Here is a 21,437-nt window from a genome sequence, read left to right as displayed (position 1 = left end):
GTGGAACAGTCAGAATACACACAACGTTTACTGAAGTAAGTTTGTGGTCTTATATATGGGTGTTGTTTGTGGTGCCCCCGAACAACGACAACAAGATCAAAGATCACTGATCACATATCAGTAGAACAAACACGGTAATAATGACAGGATTTGAAATACTGAATAACCAAAATGTGACAAGAGACACAAAGTGAGCAAGTGCTGTCGGAAAAATGGCGCCGACGGACTTGTGCGAAGGAGGGCTGCCACAAACCTGCAGTTTGTACAAAATACAGTACCTGTGAAGTACAAGTATGCTTGTACTGGCTCACAGACAAGCACTAATGAAACAGAAAAGGGGAGCCAGAAACTGAGCGTGCACATATGGAAAACTCGTGTAGGACAAAGGTGGCACTGTGTGAAGTGAAGACAGGTTGACCCCATCAGAGAATTGTCACTCTTTTCATTCCAATGCGGGGACAGTGAAAATTTCCAAAGGCCATTAGCAAGGTGAGAACACTGGTGAAGCCTGGATCTTAGGGGCAAGCTCACGCGGAATTCTTAGATAACGCATGACCAACACCTCAGCCAATGACTCATGGGAGACTCAACCCAGCTGTTTCTGCACTTCTTACGATTTAATGTCATGTCTTAGAATCTATGAAATACAGTACGTATTAGCAAAGAAGGCCTCTCTGGGGACTGTTCGTAGCATATCATATACTTGAAGCGTGGAGATGAAGTTGGAAATATTATATCCATGACCTCTATTCCTCCAGACCCCATTTGTCAACCTGCCAGAGCGCACCCTCGTTCCAGCACAGAGAAGAGCGACTGAAGCATACCCAGACAGAAGCTTCCTGTACCAACAAAAACTTTGTCGATTGGTTTAGAAAGAGAAAAATATCAAGTTAGAGAACTTATTTAAAACTTAATGATGAAATGCATTTCAAAAGTTAGTGATCCAGGAGCCTGGGTGGCTCAGTTGGTTAAGCGTCCGACTCTTGATTTCGGCTCAGATCATGACCTCACAGCCTGTGGGATTGAGCCCTGCTTCAGGGTTCTCTCCCTCTCTCTGCCCCTCCGCAGCTTGCACTCTCCCTCTCTCAAAATAAGTAAATAATAAGATAAAAAAAAAAGTTAATGATAAAAATGTAAATATGGCAACAAATTATCCCCACACAATCTATATTTTTAAGTAATTTATTTCAATAGAAATATTTCAGAAAACTGTACTTAAATTCATTTTAAGTTAGCTTATGCAAACACACTGAAGATCTCACACTCACATCTGCATATTAAACAGAAACAAAAAATGAGAGAGGAACCAAGCTGCACATCACTCAGGGAGGTCATAGTGCAACTGAGTGCTTCATCACGGGAGTACCTCAGGTTAACTGGGATAAAGAAGAATAAAAATGGCTTGTGTTTTCCTGTATATTATCATCACTGGGATATGTATGCCCACAGATGTTTATCTCCTTTAGATGACATTGTGAACGAGTTCCCCGGTCCCCCCCCCCGCCACATACACACTGCAGTGGGCTAAAGAACAATAAATTTGTCAATAATCAAGATGTAGAAACTCTTGAGAGTCTGGTGATTTATGAGCAGCTACTGTGTCAGACCTGGTAAGTCGATGATTACTGGACTCTATTTATGAGTAGTTCTAATAGGTGATATCTTTAGGGGAAAGTTAATATTTGTTAGTATCTAAAACACAGATAATATTTATGAAAATCTCTCTGGTCTATTAAAAGTCTCATCCCAAAGCACTATATGCATTCCATTCCTTTCATCCCATCACCACTCTGCAAGGCCAGGTGCCTAGAATCAAAATTTAAATGCTGCTAATAACCCTTAAGGATCAGTTAACTCTTTAAAGACGATATCTACTTCTGTATTCTGAAACATACTAGCCCTTAAAAAATGTGAAAATAGCATCTTGATTCAGTTGAACAACAGTCATTCCATATCTTGCAAGAGTCTCAGAAGCAAAATGTTTCCAAGTTTTGTTTTGACTGAGAAAGCTAGTTTAGTCTCTTAGCTTCCCTTTAATTTAGACATTAGAGTTATTTTCACTTTCCTGCAATAGTATTTTCAAGCAAAAAAGAACTGGTAGGTTAAGTGACTGCCTGTTTGTTCTGAGTCTTATTTAAATGTAAAAATGAACCAAACTAAATTTCGCTTTTTTGTCAAAGAGATTATCATGACAAGATTTCAGTAGCTTTAATAAGATTCTCAACAAATCCTTCTGGCTGTAATGTATTCTTCTAGGGATTTTCTGAAAGGTCTTTAGAATTAAATCTATGCTCAAAACGACAACATCAACAACACAAAATAAAACCAAACTCAGCTGGATGGATGCTCTTCAAAGCTGTTCATAAAAGCGCGCATCTAAAGGTTGATTTGGGCGGGTTTCATTTTAATCTCCCCTGGCAGGAGAGGGGCAGGGAGGGAGCTCGTCTAAAGAAGAATCAAGACCAAGGAGGACAGCAGCAACTGCCTGGAGGCCTGTGTACAGACTGTCTTGCACCTGCTGTGAGAAAGAGTAAGCTGGTGGACACAGGATAGCACACACTCCTGAAATCCGACAAGTAACAGGGCAGAGGATTATCGTCGTATTCGATGCCCTAAAATTGGTCCTCAAATTGTTAAGGCACTGACCAAATCTTCCCCACACTACCACTTGAGATACTGGTATAATGAAACTGCTTTCAATAACCTGAAAGAGTCTGCATGCACATATCTTTCATTAGAATCCTCGGAATGGGGGAAAAAAAAAAAAAAAAAGAGGTCACTTTAGTCACAAGCCATTTTTAGGGGAGCAAAACCAAAAAGTACTTATTAAATCATTTAAAAAAGGTTGACTTCACGTGGAAAACAATGATCCTCAATGCGATTAAGTAACAATGTTTTTTCTCAAAGCTTAGAAAAAACAGAGTATCACTCTGGCTGTAAAACCATAAATTTACTATGTCTGAAAAAACCAGTATAAAAGAAGAGAGAGAAAATAAAAACAAACCCTAAAAGACCACCGAAGAAGTCAGGTAAACCTCACCACTTGCTTTGGATCATTTGTTCATGTGACAGCAATACTATAGTTCCACTGGGGCACAGCTGAATTCATCTTCATTTTCAAAAAGAGATCCTTTGAAGCAGAAGATTTCTTTTATTAAAAATTACCTTCTGTTAAGCAACACTGGTACCCTGCATTTGCAGAAGGTAACAGGTTGGTTTAAAAACCGGGTAGAAAGGAACGTGCCTCAAAAAACAAGAAGAAAATCAATAATGGATATATTCTTTTAAGAAGTTAATGGATTAAGTCTACTCCTATTATTGGTTTCCAATTAATACGATGCTTTATAGTTTTGTTTTCAGCAGTAAAGGTGTATAGTTTACAGATTTAATCTTAAGAAAAAAAAAAAGACTTCTGCTCAAGTCATTTGGCCAGGTAAATTCTAGTAACCCCAAGAGAGCGACAGGCTAGGCTGTTCTTCGAGGGCCCCGGTGTCAACTAATACACAGTGTAGACACTAGAGGCTGGAAACATTCCTTCTGCAACAATAGTGCTCCTTGGGCTCTTTTGTAAGTCACCCAGAAGAGGAATAAAGCCACTTATTAAAACTCTGCAGCTATAAACACCCTAACTCTTGACATACCAGAGGACCCGATACCATAACAGTCCATACAGAAGGTAGTGCAATAGTCATATGGGATTTTTTATGCAGAAGAAAAAAAAAAGATTGTCATTGAAGCACAGACCTAGGGAGAAAAAAAATACTCAAATTGTTGGGGTCCCTTTTTGTAATGTTTATAAAATTAATAATATTTACATAGTGAGGAAAATGCTATAGGAAGGTGTGTTTGATTAGTTCTCTTTCAATTCTTATAGTTTGAAGATCACGGTAAAAATAATACCTCTGGGGAAAAAAGAAAAGAAAACAAAACAAAACAGCAAAGTCCAAACCCCGGAGGGGGCATGAAACTGAAGCTAGAGCTCTGAAGGCCATTATTATGCAGGTATTTTTATAGTTGTATTTTAAAAACTGATGTTACTTCTGTATGAAAAATAAGATTCGGTGTTCAAAGAAACTGTTAAATTACATGTGCCTCAAAGTGTATCTTGGCTAGTATTATATACTACTACACCAGGCAGTATAATATGCCAATATTTATGCTTATTGTAAACTAGCTTAAATTTAAATTATAATGGAATTTCTAATGAGTTGTTCTCGGCTAGGAGAAAAAAAATGAGCGTAATATTGATAGAAATCTCAAGCTTTTGAGTCACTTGTTTACTAATTTATTAAGTGTAGGCTTAATAAGAGGAAAAAATTTCATCTTTCTACTAATAAACCACCTAAATATTTAATATTATTTTGGTGACCTATTTTCTTTGTTTCAATTGTTAGATCATTTGGTGAATTATAGATCAAAAATTCACCTATGCTATTTTAATTCCCTGCTTTCACTGGTTTCCATTTGCTTCAAATGCTAAAATAATCCTCAAAAGCAACGTATAATCTTTTGAATAGACAAATTTGAAGACAGAAGAGCAATGGCTGCTTCTACTGCACAGATACGTTAAGAGTTTCGGTCAGCCGGAGGCCACAATTCTATACGGGGACTGTTCACCACATTTGAACACTACTCTTTCTCTGTGCAAGCATCCCTTAACGTTTAGAGCTGAAAATATCAAACACGTCTTCCAGTTTAGCTCTCTCTTTGGCAAAACTGTGTGATGTCAGGCTCTGACTTCAGTTGCAAATCTCCACAAATATGGTTAACCTACAACATATCTACTTTAGCTTATTTATGAGAACATAATAGTAAAAAATCCACAGGGTTTTCATCCACAGTATTTTAAAAAGCACATACACTGTTAAAAACACTTATTTCTGAAGAGAAATAGACAAATTAAGGAATTTTTTAAAAATGCAAAACCAAAGAAAGATGTGCAAGGTCTATATAGTAATACTGTTGGCTATGCATGTGGTATCTTTCTATGTACCTGACGTGGGTTAAGCCTGGGAGGTCATTAACTGAAAAATCATTGACCACAGGCAACATTTTGCCCTCTCTAGCCTATGTCACTTTCCACAAAACCAGAAATATTGGTATTTCTAACTGTGCCATATGAGAAAAATATTTGAACTGTTCATATCCTTTCCCAAAAGCTCTTCTACTTTCCTTTGGATAGATTTTTAGCTAATTATTCTGTGGGCAACATTTTCTATTTAATATTTAAGTTTCAAGAGTGAAATATTTATGATTAAAAAAAAGTATAAAACTCTCTAAGAATGCAAATGTAAGAAATTCTATGTGAGGCCCAAAGTATTACAAGTTTATTGGAAGGTATCAGTCGAAAAGCATTTCTTACTCTGGGCCACTGCTAAATTACACAGTGCTCCATGAGCTTACAGCATCTAACACATAGCTATTGTTCAAGTGCCATTTTTTTGTTAAAACTCTAAGGCAGTTCACCTTTGAACTTTTTTTTCTTTCTGCAATTCAACATTTATTCTGGAAATTAAATGTACTGTTGTGTAGAAGAGCTCTCACAAAACAGCTTGGTCAACTACTGATGAAATAATGGTTTCATGGCAGGGGCCAACAGTAAGTTTTCAGAAAAATGTTTTTTATAAAGGAAAGTTATGGGAGAAGGAAAGTTTTGATAAACTGAAGATTCCCAGAATCTCAATCTTTCCCCTTTTCCCCTTTTAAAATTATTTCGTATGCCTTATAATAAAATACATACACACATACACATGTGGAAGCTCTTATAAACAAATGTGACCCTGAATCTCCTATTTAACAAAAATAATGAAAATGACTAATAAAAAAAAACTGGCATTGTATACATTACACCCTGTAAAAGAAAATATTGTGATGAAATATCAATACATCACCTTGATAACAAAAATCACCAGTGACTGGCAGAAGGGTTAATTCAATTAACTTGAAAAAAATGTAGTTACTGTAAAATCTCAGAAAAGTTTAGGTTGGGATTATGGTTCTTTCCTAAGCAGATCTGTGGTCCAACAATGAATTCAAACAAAAGGCTAAACTTCAAACCCAGTTAAAAACAACCATGTTTTCTGGAGCCCACTTGAAAGAGCGTCTGAAACAGGAACACTCAGCCTTTATGCCTCCTGCAGGAAATGAGGTTCCCCATACAGTACTATATTTCAGAACTTTAGTGTCTAAAAAAAACTCCCCTCATTCAAAGCAAACCCCACCCCCAATCCCGAACACACCCCAACCACTCACATTGTGAACACGTCTAATTCCTAAACTCTTGCTGTGGGAAAGCCAGTGAGGCTGCAGATTACTGGAAGCCAAAGCAGCCTTTCAGGTAGGCTGTTGGCAGCATCCTACTTGGGCAGGGTATCTTCACACCTCAGTTCAAAACCAGCCCCTCACATGACCCATAAGAAATATGTTTTTCCTTTTTAAAGTGTTTCTAAAAAAGGCGATTCCCCCCTCCAAAATTAGTACAAAGTTAAAAGAAATGCAAATCAGCTATGATCTATCCCAAGCACAGCACCGCCGGAAGAGTCACACGCACTATTTGGTGTTTCATGTTGGTTTCCCTTTCATTCTTTTAAGGCAGTGGTTTCTGCAGGTCAGTTCGGAGAAAAGAAGCGCGGTCCATGGCAGTTTGTTGTGTAACTCCAATTTGTTCTCTGGGAATATCTCACTTCATTCCCTGAAATTAGTGCTTTTTTGGTTCAGAACTCCAAAGGCTGAGACGGAGCCTCTGGGCTCCTCCTGGCACAGAACTGGTTTATAGCTGGCGCTTTCATCAGCTCCTTGCTTTTACTTAGGGGCAATAGTTCACCTCGCTTCTTTCTTAGGCTTTTACTCAAAAGTCATCAAGTTTGTAGGAACCTTAAAAATATAAGCATCACAAAACTGATAGTATTTAAAAGTTGTTTTTCAAAGTATTATTTCTTATCTTTTCTTGTCATTTTAAGTAAGCCCAATATCTCTTTATAAAAGGAATTTGACAGAAGGTACTGCAATCATTTATGAATAATGAATAAAATATGCTAGAACATTTTTGAGAAAATCACTGAGTTAATACTCTTTTTCCAAAAAACTGAAATTGGAACAGGAGAAAGGGTGGAGACGGTGTCTTTCTTGTCTAACACAGAGGCTCAGCAGATGCTTGCTGAGTGAAAAAAATGAATCAGAAAAGAAGTTCGGCTCAAGTAGGGTGAGACTCACACAAATGTGCTTGTCATCATCTATTTTCTCATTATGTGTATCACCATGAGTTTCTACATTCACATTTTAAAATCACAGGTCATCTTATAATGAATGTTACAAAGAATTTCTTTGTGAAATCATCATGAAAATACATATGGAAGAATAAAACTTATCATTAGATAAATTCTGATCTGACACTTTGTGACTCTGAAAAAAAAAATCAACAGGTTATATAATAGTTTGCTGCCTATAGAGTGGATGGAATCAAATTTAATTCCTTACAGAAATCAACAGCAAGCCACGAAGTCCACGTTTTGATGAGGAGAAACTCCACAATAACTCTTTGAAATAGGAATATATGTTGTTTTTAAAAATCAGTTGATGAGTCCTCTAGTCAAGGACTAAAGAGGTTTTCACCATGTTAAAATACACTCTTAACCTTTACTATCAGTTTTCTTATCAGTGTGCTGGGAGAGATACCCCTATTTCAATGGTCCTTTCTCTGTCCTTTAAAGCAGCTTAACAGCTCTCACACTTTAGCAATCTTTTCCTGAAAATCCTAGGATACTCAAAAAAAAAAAAAAAAAAAAAAAAAAAAGGTGGGTGAGTCTCCTACATTTGTCATCTTTGGAATGAAAAAGTTCCTTAACAATACATTTACAATTGAATTATAAATCAAATACAATACAGGGGCACTTGGGTGGCTCAGTTGGTTAAGTGTCTGACTCATGATTTTGACTCAGGTTATGATCTCACGTTCATGAGCTCAAGCTCTGCACTGAGCTTTGTGCTGACAGCACAGAGCCTGTTTGGAATTCTCTCTCTCTCTCTGAACCTCCCCTGGCGTGTGCTGTCTCTATCTCAAAATAAATCAATAAACTTAAAAAAAATTACAATACAAATGCTCAAAAGTGCTTAAAGTACAAATTCTCAGGTCTGGTGATAAAAAACCCATATTTAAATAAAGCATAAGCTCATTTCCTCCTAAGTTCCTTGAATGTGATTTAAGGTGTTGTATTTGAATCAGAGTCTTCTATTAAAAATTTTCAAATTTCACAGCTTCTATTTATACATTTGCTGCTACTCTAATTCTTCCAAGTATAGAGAAAAATGAATAAAACCCATTTACACACATTTGGTTGACTTTTTCAGCTGGAAGGTCTACTAATATAGTAAAAGAAATTGAACCTGTATGTTGGTATGCATACACTTTCTAGATTAATCTTGAAATCTGAGATTAAAAAAAATGACACTTAATACCTTAAGCACATTTAAAGAATGTAAGTTATGCTGCATTGCACATAACCTTAGTCCAGGCAAAAGGAGGTCTGTTTCCTTTATTCTGTCCCAGACACTAACCTGACAGAGGCAAGAAGGTTATCTTTGTTCTAGATCATTTCCTTCTTAATGGAGGGTGCTAAAAATGATATCAAATACTGCTCTTAGTCTTTCCTATATATATCTAAAACGAAAACACTAAGAGAACAAGGCCTATTCTAACAAATTTAGAAAGACTGGATCTAAAGGATAGAGGTATTTACTTGTTTGACCCTGTGTAGGTCACTTAGCATGTCTGAGATTTAGTTTCTTCCTTTATCAAAAAAGGGGTAATAACTTAGGGCCTGACAGCATAGGGTGAAAAATACTTTTATAAATGATATAAACTTATATAGTGTATTACATTATTCAAAATTAGCTACAGATAACACTTCTGAATTTTGGTACCTTAAGTCAATGGTCTTCAAATATACTCAACTAAAAACTGGTGTATAAAAAAATCTACACATATTTCCATAACTGCAGCTATCTTTATTTCATGTCTGCTCTAACAGTTCATGGTTCAACTTTAGATCTGCAGCAGGGTTTGGGGAAAACAACACCGTGGCTTCATTCTTCTTTGCAGCTACAGCCTCTGAATTAGACCATCTTTGTTTCAGTAAAATAAAAACAAATCCATGGGTTTTTTTTTGGGGGGGGGGGTTTCACTACAACTATAGGAACCTGCATCTAGTCAATAGAATAAAGAGGAATCAGAGTAATTTTTATTAAAGTGCCATCTAAATTTACCCTCTGTGGGACTATATTCCTTTGCCTCTCACTATATTCTACCAACATGGCCTCATTTGCCTATTTTGAACATCTTAAGCTCATTTCAGTTTCAGGAACTTTGAACTTTCTGTTCCCTCTACCAGACCTCTGTTCCCATTAATCTTCTTTTTTTATTTATTTTTTATTTAAAAAAAAAATTTTTTTTTAAAGTTTATTTATTTTTGAGACAGAGAGAGACAGAGCATGAACGGGGGAGGGTCAGAGAGAGGGAGACACAGAATCTGAAACAGGCTCCAGGCTCTGAGCTGTCAGCACAGAGCCTGACGCGGGGCTCGAACTCATGGACTTCGAGATCATGACCTGAGCCAAAGTCAGCCGCTTAACCGACTGAGCCACCCAGGCGCCCCTGTTCCCATTAATCTTCACATGGCTGCTCCTTCTTGTTATTCATGTCAATGTCTTCAGGGAGATCTTTGTGCTCATTCTTTCTTTATTAAATTAAAAAAAAATTTTTTTATGTTTATTATTTACTCTTGAGGGAGTTAGAGCACGAGCCAGGGAGGAGCAGAGAGAGACAGAGACAGAGAGAGAGAGAGAGAGAGAGAGAGAGAGAATCTGAAGCAGGATCCAGGCTCTTCACTGTCAGCACAGGGCCCGATGTGGGGCTCAAACTTGTGAACCACAAGACCTGACCTGAGCCGAAGTTGGATGCTCAACTGACTGAGCCACCCAGGCCCCCCTTAAATTTTTTTTTTAATGTTTATTTATATTTGAGAGAAAGAAAGAGCATGAGTTGGGGAGGGGTAGAGAGACGGGGAGACACAGAATCTGAAGTAGGCTCCAGGCTCTGAGCTATCAGCACGGAGCCTGATGGGGGGCTGGAACTCATGAACTGTGAGATCATGACCTGAGCCAACTGAGCTACCCAGGTGTCCCTCACTCTTATTTAACATTGTATCTAAATATGGCATCCTTTCTTGATAAAAACTCTCAAGAAAGTAGGGATAGAAAGAACATACCCTCAAGATCATAAAGGCCATATACGAAAGACCCACAGCCAGTATCATCCTCAATGGGGAAAAACTGAGAGCTTTCCCCCCTAAGGTCAGGAGCACGACAAAGACGTCCACTCTCACCACTGTTATTCAACATAGTGTTGTAAGTCCTAGCCTCAGCAATCAGACAGCACAAAGAAATAAAAGGCATCCAAATCAGAAAGGAGGACGTCAAACTTTCACTCTTCACAGATGACGTTATACTGTATGTGGAAAACCCAAAAGACTCCACCAAAAAACTGTTAGAACGGATATATGAATTCAGCAAAGTCGCAGGATATAAAGTCAATGTACAGAAATCAGTTGCATTTCTATACAATAATGAAGCTGCAGAAAGAGAAATCAAGGAATCAATCTCATTCACAACTGTACCAAAAGCATAAAATACCTAGGAATAAATCTACCAAAGAGGTGAAAAATTTATACACTGAAAACTATAGAAAGCTTATGAAAGAAACTGAGGAAGACACAGAAAAAATGAAAAAACATTCTGTGCTTATAGACTGGAAGAACAAATATTGTTAAAATGTCAACGCTACACAAAACAATCCACATATTCAATGCAATCCCTATCAAAATAACAGAAGCATTCTTCACAGAACTAGAACAATCCTAAAATTTGTTTGGAACCAGAGAAAAGACCCTGAATAGCCAAAGCAATCCTGAAAAAGAAAACCAGAGCTGGAGGCATCACAATCCTGGACTTCAAGCTGTATTACAAAACTGTAATCATCAAGACAGTATGGTATTGACACAAAAACAGACACACAGATTTAATGGAACAGAATAGAGAACCCAGAGATGGACCCACAAACATATGGTCAACTAATCTTTGACAAAGCAGGAAAGAATATCCAAAGGAAAAAACAGTCTCTTCAGCAAATGGTATTGGGAAAACTGGACAGCAACATACACAAGAATGAAGCTGGACCACTTTCTTACACTGTACACAAAAATAAACTCAAAATGGATGAAAGACCTAAACGCAAGACAGGAAGCCATCAAAATCCTAGAAGAGAAAACAGGCAACAACCTCTTTGACCTCGGCTGCAGCAGCTTCTTAACTTGATATGTCTCCAGAGGCAAGGGAAACAAAAGCAAAAATGAACTATTGGGACCTCATCAAGATAAAAAGTCTCTGCACAGCAAAGGAAACAACTGACAAAACTAAGAGGCAACAGACAGAATGAGAAGATATCTGCAAATGACACATCAGATAAAGGGTTTGTATCCAAACTCTATAAAGAACTTATCAAACTCAACACCCAAAAACCAAATAATCCAGTGAAGAAACGGGCAAAAGACATGAATAGACACTTCTCCAAAGAAGACATCCAGATGGTCAACAGACACATGAAAAGATGCTTAACATCACTCATCATCAGGGAAATAAAATCAAAACCACAGTGAGATACCACCTCACATCTGTCAGATGGTTAAAATTAACAACTCAGGGGGGCACTTGGGTGGCTCAGTTTGTTTGGCGTCCAACTGCAGCTCAGGTTGCGATCTCCTGGTTTGTGAGTTTAAGCCCCATGTTGGGCTCTGTGCTGACAGCTCAGAGCCTGGAGCCTGCTTCAGATTCTGTGTCTCCCTCTCTCTCTGACCCTCCCCTGCTCACAGTCTGTCTGGCTTTCTCTCAAAAATAAATGGACATTGGGGCGCCTGGGTGGCTCAGTTGGTTAAGCGTCCGACTTCAACCAGGTCACGATCTCGCGGTCCGTGAGTTCGAGCCCCGCGTCAGGCTCTGGGCTGATGGCTCAGAGCCTGGAGCCTGCTTCCGATTCTGTGTCTCCCTCTCTCTCTGCCCCTCCCCCGTTCATGCTCTGTCTCTCTCTGTCTCAAGAATAAATAAACGTTAAAAAAATTAAAAAAAAAAATAGACATTAAAAATAATTTTTAAAAATAAATAAAATTAAATTAACAACTCAGTGGGGGCTTGGATGGCTCAGTTGGTTAAGCTCCCAACTTCAGCTTAGGTCATGCTCTTGTGGTTCGTGGTCTGGAGTCCTGTGTTGGACTCTGCTGACAGCTCAGAGCCTGGAGCCTGCTTAGGATTCTGCGTCTCCCTTGCTCTCTGCTCCTTCCCTGCTCACGCTCTGTCTTTCCCTCTCTCTCTCAAAAATAAACAAACATTTTTTAAAAAATTAAAAAAATACAATTAACAACTCAGGCAACAACAGGTGTTAGTGAGGATGTGGAAAAAGAGTAACCCTTTTGCACTGGAGGGAAGGCAAACTGTTGCAGTCACTCTGGAAAACAGTGTGGAGGTTCCTTAAAAGATTAAAAATAGAACTACCCTACGACCCAGAAACTGCACTACTAGGTATTGATCCAAAGAATACAGGAGTGCTGATTCAAAGGGACACATGCACCCCGATGTTTATAGCAGCACTACTGACAATAGCCAAAGTATGGAAAGAGCCTAATGTCCACTGACTGATGAATGGATAAAGAAGATGTGATGTGTGTGTGTGTGTGTGTGTGTGTGTGTGTGTGTGTGTGTGTGTGTGTGTGTATAATGGAATATTGCTCGGCGATCAGTAAGAATGAAATCTTGCCATCTGCAACTATGTGGATGGAACTAGAGTGTATTATGCTAAGTGAAATTAGAGAAAGATACCATATCTCACTCATATGTGGAATTTAAGTAACAAAACAGGTGAATATAGGGGAAGGGAAGCAAAAATAAGACAAAAACAGAGAGGTAGACAAACCATAAGAAACTCTGAAATACAGAGAACAAAGGGGGTTTGCTGGCAGGGTGTTGGGTGGGGGGATGGGCTACATGGGTGATGGGTATTAAGGAGGGTACTTGTTGGGATGAGCACTGGGTGTTATATGTAAGTGATGAATCACTAAATTCTATTCCTGAGTCATTATTACACTATATGTTAACTAACTTGGATTTAAAGGAAAAAAAATCAAATGAATAATTTTAGGGGTTAATAAAAAAAATAAAGTGGTGTCTACTCTCATCTTTCCATATCACATAACTATTTTTTATATAGTTTGTATAGTTCTATATACAGTTTTCAGCAGTTCAAATTTTATTTGTTCATTTTTTGGTACATTTAAAAATTTTTATTTATTTTGAGAGAGAGTAGAGAGAGAAGAGAGAGAAAAAGGCAGAAAGAAGAGCGAAAATCCCAAACAGGCTCTGCATTGTCAGCACGGAGCCCAACCTCGGTTTGATCTCACGAATTGGGAGATCCTGCCCTGAGCCGAAATCAAGAGTCGGACGCGTAACTGAGCCACCCAGGCACCCCTCTTTGTTCACTTTTTATTGACTATCTCCTCACTAAAATGTGGACTTCATACCTTGCTGACCACTGACAACAAGAAAAAGAATAAAAACAATACTGTTTTCCCTCTTCATTCCTAAAACTGGTCACCTTACTTCCCTTTGGAACTGGTTAAATACAGGCCCATGTTCGGGCCCACCATGAGGATGGAGGCGAGCGGCTCACCTGCTGTCTGTTGCTCTGGCAGGCTGCACTCAAGTGCTTAAACCACAGCATCGCGTTCATTCTGTTGCCAGCTTGAAACTTGTATGAATTTCCTAAAATTACCAAAAACAAGGGGACAATAACAAAATTTTAAGGACTATGACATATAATAATTCAGGCAGATACCAGAGAGCAAACTAAAACATGACTAGAATTCTCAGTTTCAGAATTCTGTGCCTCGAACACCTGATCTTCTGATATAAATAAAAAGAAGAGTTCTCAGTGCTACATTCACATGCTATCGTTAATTCCAAAAGCCACCATTTTGCTGTTTATGAATCGGCAGAGAAGTACTTTTGTCTCCTTAAATGCTCTTTAAAGTGTACCTAAATAAAAGAATTGTTTGGCTCCTCTAGATTTGTGTGTGTGGCGGAGTGAAGAATATGTTAATATTAAGTTTTTACAGGCAAAATACTTTAACATGTTTGACACTTAAACATCAAGTATCTACTGTCATTAGGGATTAATTACCTAACATCAATATCAACTATGCTCTTAGTTTTTGGTTACAGTTGCCAAAATTATTACAGATTGCCAGGTCTACTGAGGGCTTGCTGGGAAAATCTGAAAAACCATGTTTTCCTCTTTTAGAAAATTAGAAATTCATCCATTTTGTGTGTATTTAGAACTTATGCTAATTCAAGACTGACACATAATAAATATATCTTATATAATCGTATATATTAAGGTAATAAACTGAAAAAAGAAAGGATTCATGTACTGAAGCCTGCCCTAAGTTGAGCTTTATTCTGTTTTTTCATGGACCTAAGTTCTTTTTATTTCCCAATTCGTACTGAATTCTACTCTCTCCTTTATAATTGCATTCGATGGTCCAAGAGCCTGACCTTTATTTAGTCATGATAGAGCTTTCCTTTGAGACTTGAACACTCAAAGGACTTTTTCACTTTCAGAAACAACAGTTTTTCTCCACCAAATGTTTAATGTTCAATAATACTGTTTTACTTGCTGAATTTAGATGCAGACGTTAGATCAATCTGAATAGAAGGCACATCTACAGTTAAGCTGGTCACAGCTGCCGTTTACCTACTTTCTCCTCCCTAACAGAAGGCCATTAGTTCAGATGTCACAAAAACCTCGGCAACTTGGAAATAGTTCTATCAAGCTACACTAAGGGAACTGAAAGAAAATAAAGAATTTGTTAAGTAAACCCAATGAAAATGATCTTAAAATGTAATTTTATGAATAATGTCTTTGGGATTTGGGGAGTAGGGCAGGGACTTTGAATTTAGAATACTGAGTAGAGAGTCCTTACTCTATAAATCAATCTATTGAATCTCAAATGAGACATTTTGCTACTATGATTTTTTTCTGTATCTAACATATTTGCTTCACTTTTCACTTAAAATGCTATAATATCCTAAAAGCAGAGTATCTGTTGATGTAAAATACATTCTGAATAAACAGACATCAAAATATAACTGTACAGTCAAGAAGTATAATTTCAGTGGTGAGTTGCTGCAGTATAAGATTCTGGGCAGATATGAAAGAATTTCCTGTCTAGCTTCCTTTGAGGTGCTCATCAAGAGCTGGCAGTTGTTAGGAAGGAAGAGCAGCAATCATGTAAGGATCTGTTTCTAATGGCTGCCTGCGGTCTCCACTTAGAGATGCACACAGGGTCAGGAGGTAGGATCAGATTCTAATCGGCCCACTGTCTAACTTCTCAGATCCACTTGAAAAACTCCTATAGTCAACAGCCAATAATTTCATTTTTAAGTCTCTCTCTACATTGCAAGCAAAGTATTATAAATCATATTTTGAAAGTGATAGGAGTCAACCAATTAGTTTAATTAAAAATAATGGAATAAAAATCATTTAGAGGACAACCTCTGTCACATTTAGAACTTAAGAATAATAATTTCAGGGTACAAATAAAGGGGTGCTGCACATATGGCAAATCATGGCCTATAGATTCTCCAAATCCCTCCTTCCCTCCCTCCCTCCCTCCCTGGTTCTTAGCTCTCTAGGGATTACTTGGGCTTTTAATTTCAAGTTTATGACCATGTAGCAAAGAAAATATGCTTATAATAGATACTGATATCTAAAAATATTGGCATCATTACTACACATTATGTGACAGAAATATTTCCAAGACATAAAACTATACAAACACGTTCCTGGTCAAGTATTCCACTTAAACTAGGTTTTGGCCAGCTGAAAGTTATGTATGCGCAGTACCTTAAACCCTAGTTATTCTAATGATTCACCTTTCTCAGAGTCAGTCAGCAAGAAGAGATCTGGGTGTTCTGGGTCATCAGCCATCATCACCATCCATCCTACCACAGATACGTTCTTATTCGATGTTGATTTGAACTGAGAGATAAAAAGATAATTACTAGAAACACAAAATTTATGGCTCATCCTAAACAAACCTTAAGAATGAGCATATTTTCAGTTTCTCCCACTGAGAGGTGAGATTTGTGACTCCATGTTGGTCAAGTCTGCTCACAGCCTTTTACTTACAACTAAACTCCATTTAAGCATGCCCTCTTTTAGGTAGTCTCCTACTTTCCAGATCCTTCATAGCTTCAACTCTTTATCAAAGTGTAACTGTCTGAGTCTCAATTACCTAAAAGCATGATCTTTTGCTGGGTTTGGTAAATTCATCTATGTTGTTTTTTTCTGTTCCTTACTATGTTGCCCCTCACTCCTTGCTTATAGGAAACATACCTGCATTTTAATCAAGGTGTTATCTTTTCTCACTCAGCTTTACTGAGATGTAATTAACATACAACACTGTGGAAGTTTAACGTGTACAATGTAATACGGGTTGTTCTCTTAAACCTGATGATTTACTAAGTCAGCAATGCTATCAGACAATTCTTAATAGTATATTCTTACTTGTATTTCTCAAAAAAAAAAGGTATTCTTGGCACGTTTGTTACTTTTCTATTCTTGTTTTTAAAGTTATACATAACATGAAATAAATGTAATGAAAAAGGGGCTGTTATAAAGGAACAGAAAATTAGGTTAATCTCATTCATAAACATAAATGAAAAAATATTAAGTACTGGTGTATAAAAAGCTGATATATATGACAAACTGGATTTCTCCGAGGAATGTGAGGTTGATTTAATGTTAGAAATCAACTAATGCAACTAAGTTGGATTTATTTCAAGAAAGTAAGATTAGTTCAACTTTAGAAAAAAATTTTTTTTAATTTATAGAAAAATTATTAAAGCAAATCACCATATTAACAGATTAAAAAGAAAAAATACTCTCAACTCAGCTGATGCAAAATAAAACCATCTGGTAAAATATAATGCAAGTCTGTGATAGACTAGGAATAGAAGAGCAGTTTCTAATTCAATGAAGAGTATCCACCAAGCAAACAAACAAAACCTACATAAAACCCAAACCAAAACAAAGTAGGAAAGAAAAAAAAATTCCCAAATCAAAACCCTGTAATACACACATTCAAGGGTAAAATTCTAAAAACATTTCAAAATCGGTATCAAGACAAGGATGCCCACCATTGCTACATCCACTCAACACAGAATTTGAAGACTTAGCTTAATATGACAATAAAAAGGAAATAAAAGGTGTAAAAGTAAGGAAGAAATAAAACTGCCATTACTCACAGGTGATAATATTGACACAGAAAATCCACTCAAACATACCAAATTAATAAGTTTGATTAGCAAGGATGCTTGGAAAAGATCAGTATGAAAGTCAAATGTAATTCTATACACTAGAAATATAATAGTCATTTATAAGAGAGCAATACATGTAACAAGGCATACGGGAAAGTGTAACAGTTCAAAGGTATTCAAGAAGCCATAAATCAATGAAGAAATACCATGAGATGAAGAAAAAGGTGTGATTTGTATAGATCTCCCTATTTGATTCTCCCTAAATTGATCTATAGATTCAGTGTCATTTCTTTTTTTTTTTTTAAATTTTTTTTTTTTCTTCAACGTTTTTTATTTATTTTTGGGACAGAGAGAGACAGAGCATGAACGGGGGAGGGGCAGAGAGAGAGGGAGACACAGAATCGGAAACAGGCTCCAGGCTCCGAGCCATCAGCCCAGAGCCTGACGCGGGGCTCGAACTCACGGACCGCGAGATCGTGACCTGGCTGAAGTCGGACGCTTAACCGACTGCGCCACCCAGGCGCCCCTCAGTGTCATTTCAATAAAAATTTCAATAGGGTTTGGGGTGCCTGGGTGGCTCCGCTGGTTAAGCATCGACTTCGGCTCAGGTCATGATCTCACGGTTCCTGGGTTTGAGCCCCGTGTCGGGCTCTGCGCTGTCAGCTGGGGAGCCTGGAGCCTGCTTCAGATTCTGTGTCGTCTCCCTCTCTCTCTGCCCTTCCCCCGCTCACACTCTGTGTGTGTCTCTCTCTCTCTCAAAAATAGATAAAGAACATTAAAAAAATTTTTCAATAGGGTTTTACATGGAACTTGATAAGCTGATTCTAAAATTTATATGCAAGGGCAAAGGAGCAGAAATAGCCAATATACTCCTGAGAACAATTAGGTAGGACCTGCCCTGATAAACATCGAGACTCATAAAGCTACAGTATTTGAGACCATGGGCTACCGGGACAGGGATGGACAGGGCAATGAAAGTTGAAGAGAGCATAGAGATGGGCACAGAGATGCAAATTCATATGACAAGAGTGGGCTCTGCAGACTGGTGAAGAATGAATCGTTCAATAAAAAATGCCAGGAAAATTGGTTATCCATGCAGAAAAAACGTGAAGATGAATGCTTATTTCTTATCACACCTCTCTCGCCCCCCTCTCCCTCCCTCATGCGTACACACACCTACACACACACACACACACACACACACACACACACACACACACACGTCTCTGATTCCAGGTAGATCAATGATTTTAAAGCGCAATGCAAAACTAAATCCATTAGTAGAAAATACAGAATATCTTAATGATCTCAGGTTAGAGAAGAATTTTGAAAACATGACTCAGAAAGTACTAGCCATAAAGGGAAAGATAAATTTTATCACTTTAAAATTAAGAACTCTTCAGTAAAAGTCGTCCCAAAGAAAGTTTGAAAAAACAAGTCAAATTAGAAACTGGAAGAAGATACTTGCAACACATGACTACTAATCGATCAGTGTCTAGAATATATAAAGAACTTTCACCAATTCGTTAGAAAACGTATCACCCAATAGGCAAAATATTTACCCAGATATTCTGCACAAGACACATGAATGACCAATAAACATGAAAACAATTTGAAACTCATTAAGCAATCAGGGGTATATAAATTAAAATCATGATGTGCCATTTCATATTTACTAGATTAGCCAGAATTTAAAAGCCTGACAAGTATTGTGTTAACAATGAGGAGGCTCAACCTCACTATGCTACCGGTGAGTGTGTAAATCTATTTGGCATTTTCTTGTAAAGTTGAACATCTGCATTCCTAGAGAACATACACACAAAAATATTCACAGGGGCACTGCTAGATACAGCAAAAAACTGGCAACTATGCAAATATCTATCTACAGTAGAATGATGAATACATTATGTAAGATTCATAAAATGGAAGACTATTCAATTGTGGAAAGAAAAAAGTGACAGTTATATGCATCAACAGTGATGAATCTCAACAATATAGTATTAAGCAAAAAAGGTAGTGCTTCAGCCTATATATGTGAATCTATTCAGGTACAGTTAAAAAATAATGTGTTAAGGAAATCTGTAAAGTAAAAAAAAAAAAAGCAGTAATGAATGTAAATTCAGGATAGTGACAGGCTGGATGGAAGGAAGAAGATGCTCTCTGGGAAGATATAGATGGTTTCACTAAGACTGTTTCTTATGCTGGGTGTAGAGTTATAAAGGCATTCATTTTATTACTCCTTAAAGTGTACATGTACACCACACACCTTTCACGTTTCACAATTTTAAAGTAATGGGAAAAAGTATGAACACAGCACATTACTTGTAACGACATGGGCACTACAAAAATGAAAGCTAATTACAAAGTTTTAATACTATCAAAAATGAAACGGGCAATACTCCAGAACTGCTGATTTGACAGCTTATAATTTATGTCAAAGCAAACAGCATGATTTTCCAATGTTCTTTTCCTAACCTTAAAAAAAAAAAAGTAACTCAAGCAATGTAAGTCTCTTTGTATAGAGGGCCAAAGCATAGGGAGTAAAAATGCCCCTTGACCACCAGCTGAATCTCATCCCACTCCCCAAAATTCATCACTGTTCAGGGTGGAGCCCTCTGGACCCTTGTCTATGCATTTACACCAAAGACTTTTATTATTATTTTTTTAATGTTTATTTATTTTTGAGAGAGAAAGAGACAGAGAGAGAGAGAGAGAGAGAGAGAGAGAGAGAAAGGGAGTGTGGGAGGAGCAAAGAGAGAGGGTGACCTAGAATCTGAAGCAGGTTCCAGGCTCTGAGCTGTCAGCACAGAGCCCCACGTGGCACTCGAACTCACCAACGGTAAGATCACGACCCAAGCTGAAGTCAGATGCTTAACCGACTGAGCCACCCAGGTGCCCCACCAAAGACTTTTTTTGATACTGTTGGTTTTCATATACAGTTGACTCTTGACCCTTGAGCAACACGGGTTTGAACTGCGCAGGTCCACTTATATGCAGTTTTTGGATAAATACAGTAAGTGTATTTTTTTCTTATGGTTTTATTAACATTTCCCCCAGCTTCCTTTATTGTAAGAAAACATCATATAACACATACAATATACAAAATATGTCAATAAACTCTTCATGTTATTGGTAAAGCTTTTGATCAACAGTAGGCTACTGGTAGCTAAGTTTTTGGGAAGCTGGATTTTCAACTGCACGGGAGTGGGAGGGAGCCAGGGTAGCTGCTCCTAACCTAGCTGTTCAAAGGTCATCTGTACAAACAGGGGCGTATGTATACTCTGACTTGTGGTTTTCACTTGTAATTCCTTATTGATAAGTATTTTGAGTGTTTATAGATTTCTGCTATTATAAACACTACAGGAATATGCTTCTACAGGTATCTTTGTGCACTTGTTCAAGGATGTCCACAGGCCAGATTATCAGATAAGGAATCGCTGGTTATCATTAAGTTAAACATTGACTAGGACTGCCCACCACAAAAACAATACCAATTTAAATTTCTGCAAATAACAGTCTGTGTTTCCCTACACCATGCCCAATGCTGTATTATCAATCTTTAAACTTTTTGCCTAAAAGTAAAAAAGGGCATCTTTTTAATCTACATTTTTGATAGCTAATGAGGTCGATCATCCTTTCATGTTTATTAGCCACTTATATTTCATCTTCTATTTATCTCTTCTTTCCCTTTTTCTTTCCTCCTGTTTTATTCTAAGTTGTAGAAGGTCTTAAGTTTTGTTACAGATTTCTTTTCAGGTGCAGTCTTGGTTTTTAAAAATGAACTAACTGAACAATATTTACTCTTTCTGCACCATACAGAGATAGGTTCAAACATACCTGCAAAAACTTTTTCTTACAATGAATAAACTTCCATTAAAATATTTTTACAGTGAATGTTATTTTAAAACATCCAAAAATATAGACATACGAGTCCTCTTCTCTCTCCCCAGTTATTCTATCCTGCCAAGCTTATACTGTTCCTCATAGGAAAAAAGATGTATAGAGAGTAATAAAATATA

The 21,437-nt window shown here is 37.5% G+C and overlaps 1 protein-coding gene across 2 annotated transcripts in view; it reads right to left on the bottom strand.

The window, feature by feature from the left end:
- Positions 1-1,168: 1,168 nt before the first annotated feature.
- Positions 1,169-21,437, bottom strand: part of RALGPS2 (Ral GEF with PH domain and SH3 binding motif 2) — a 169,249-nt gene continuing 148,980 nt past the window's right edge. For both annotated transcript variants that reach the window (XM_042925961.1, XM_042925962.1), the window contains 3 exons: positions 16,033-16,138; positions 13,769-13,860; positions 1,169-6,873 (listed from right to left, as the gene is read on the bottom strand). In XM_042925961.1, the coding sequence (XP_042781895.1) occupies positions 6,844-6,873; positions 13,769-13,860; positions 16,033-16,138 (228 nt within the window). In that variant the 3' untranslated portion in view covers positions 1,169-6,843. The remainder of the gene's footprint in view (positions 6,874-13,768; positions 13,861-16,032; positions 16,139-21,437) is intronic.

Source organism: Panthera leo, chromosome F3 (assembly GCF_018350215.1).
Source record: "Panthera leo isolate Ple1 chromosome F3, P.leo_Ple1_pat1.1, whole genome shotgun sequence".
Lineage (NCBI taxonomy): Eukaryota > Metazoa > Chordata > Mammalia > Carnivora > Felidae > Panthera > Panthera leo.
The sequence above is the reverse complement of the archived record's forward strand: the minus strand, read 5'-3'. Positions and strand labels throughout refer to the sequence as shown.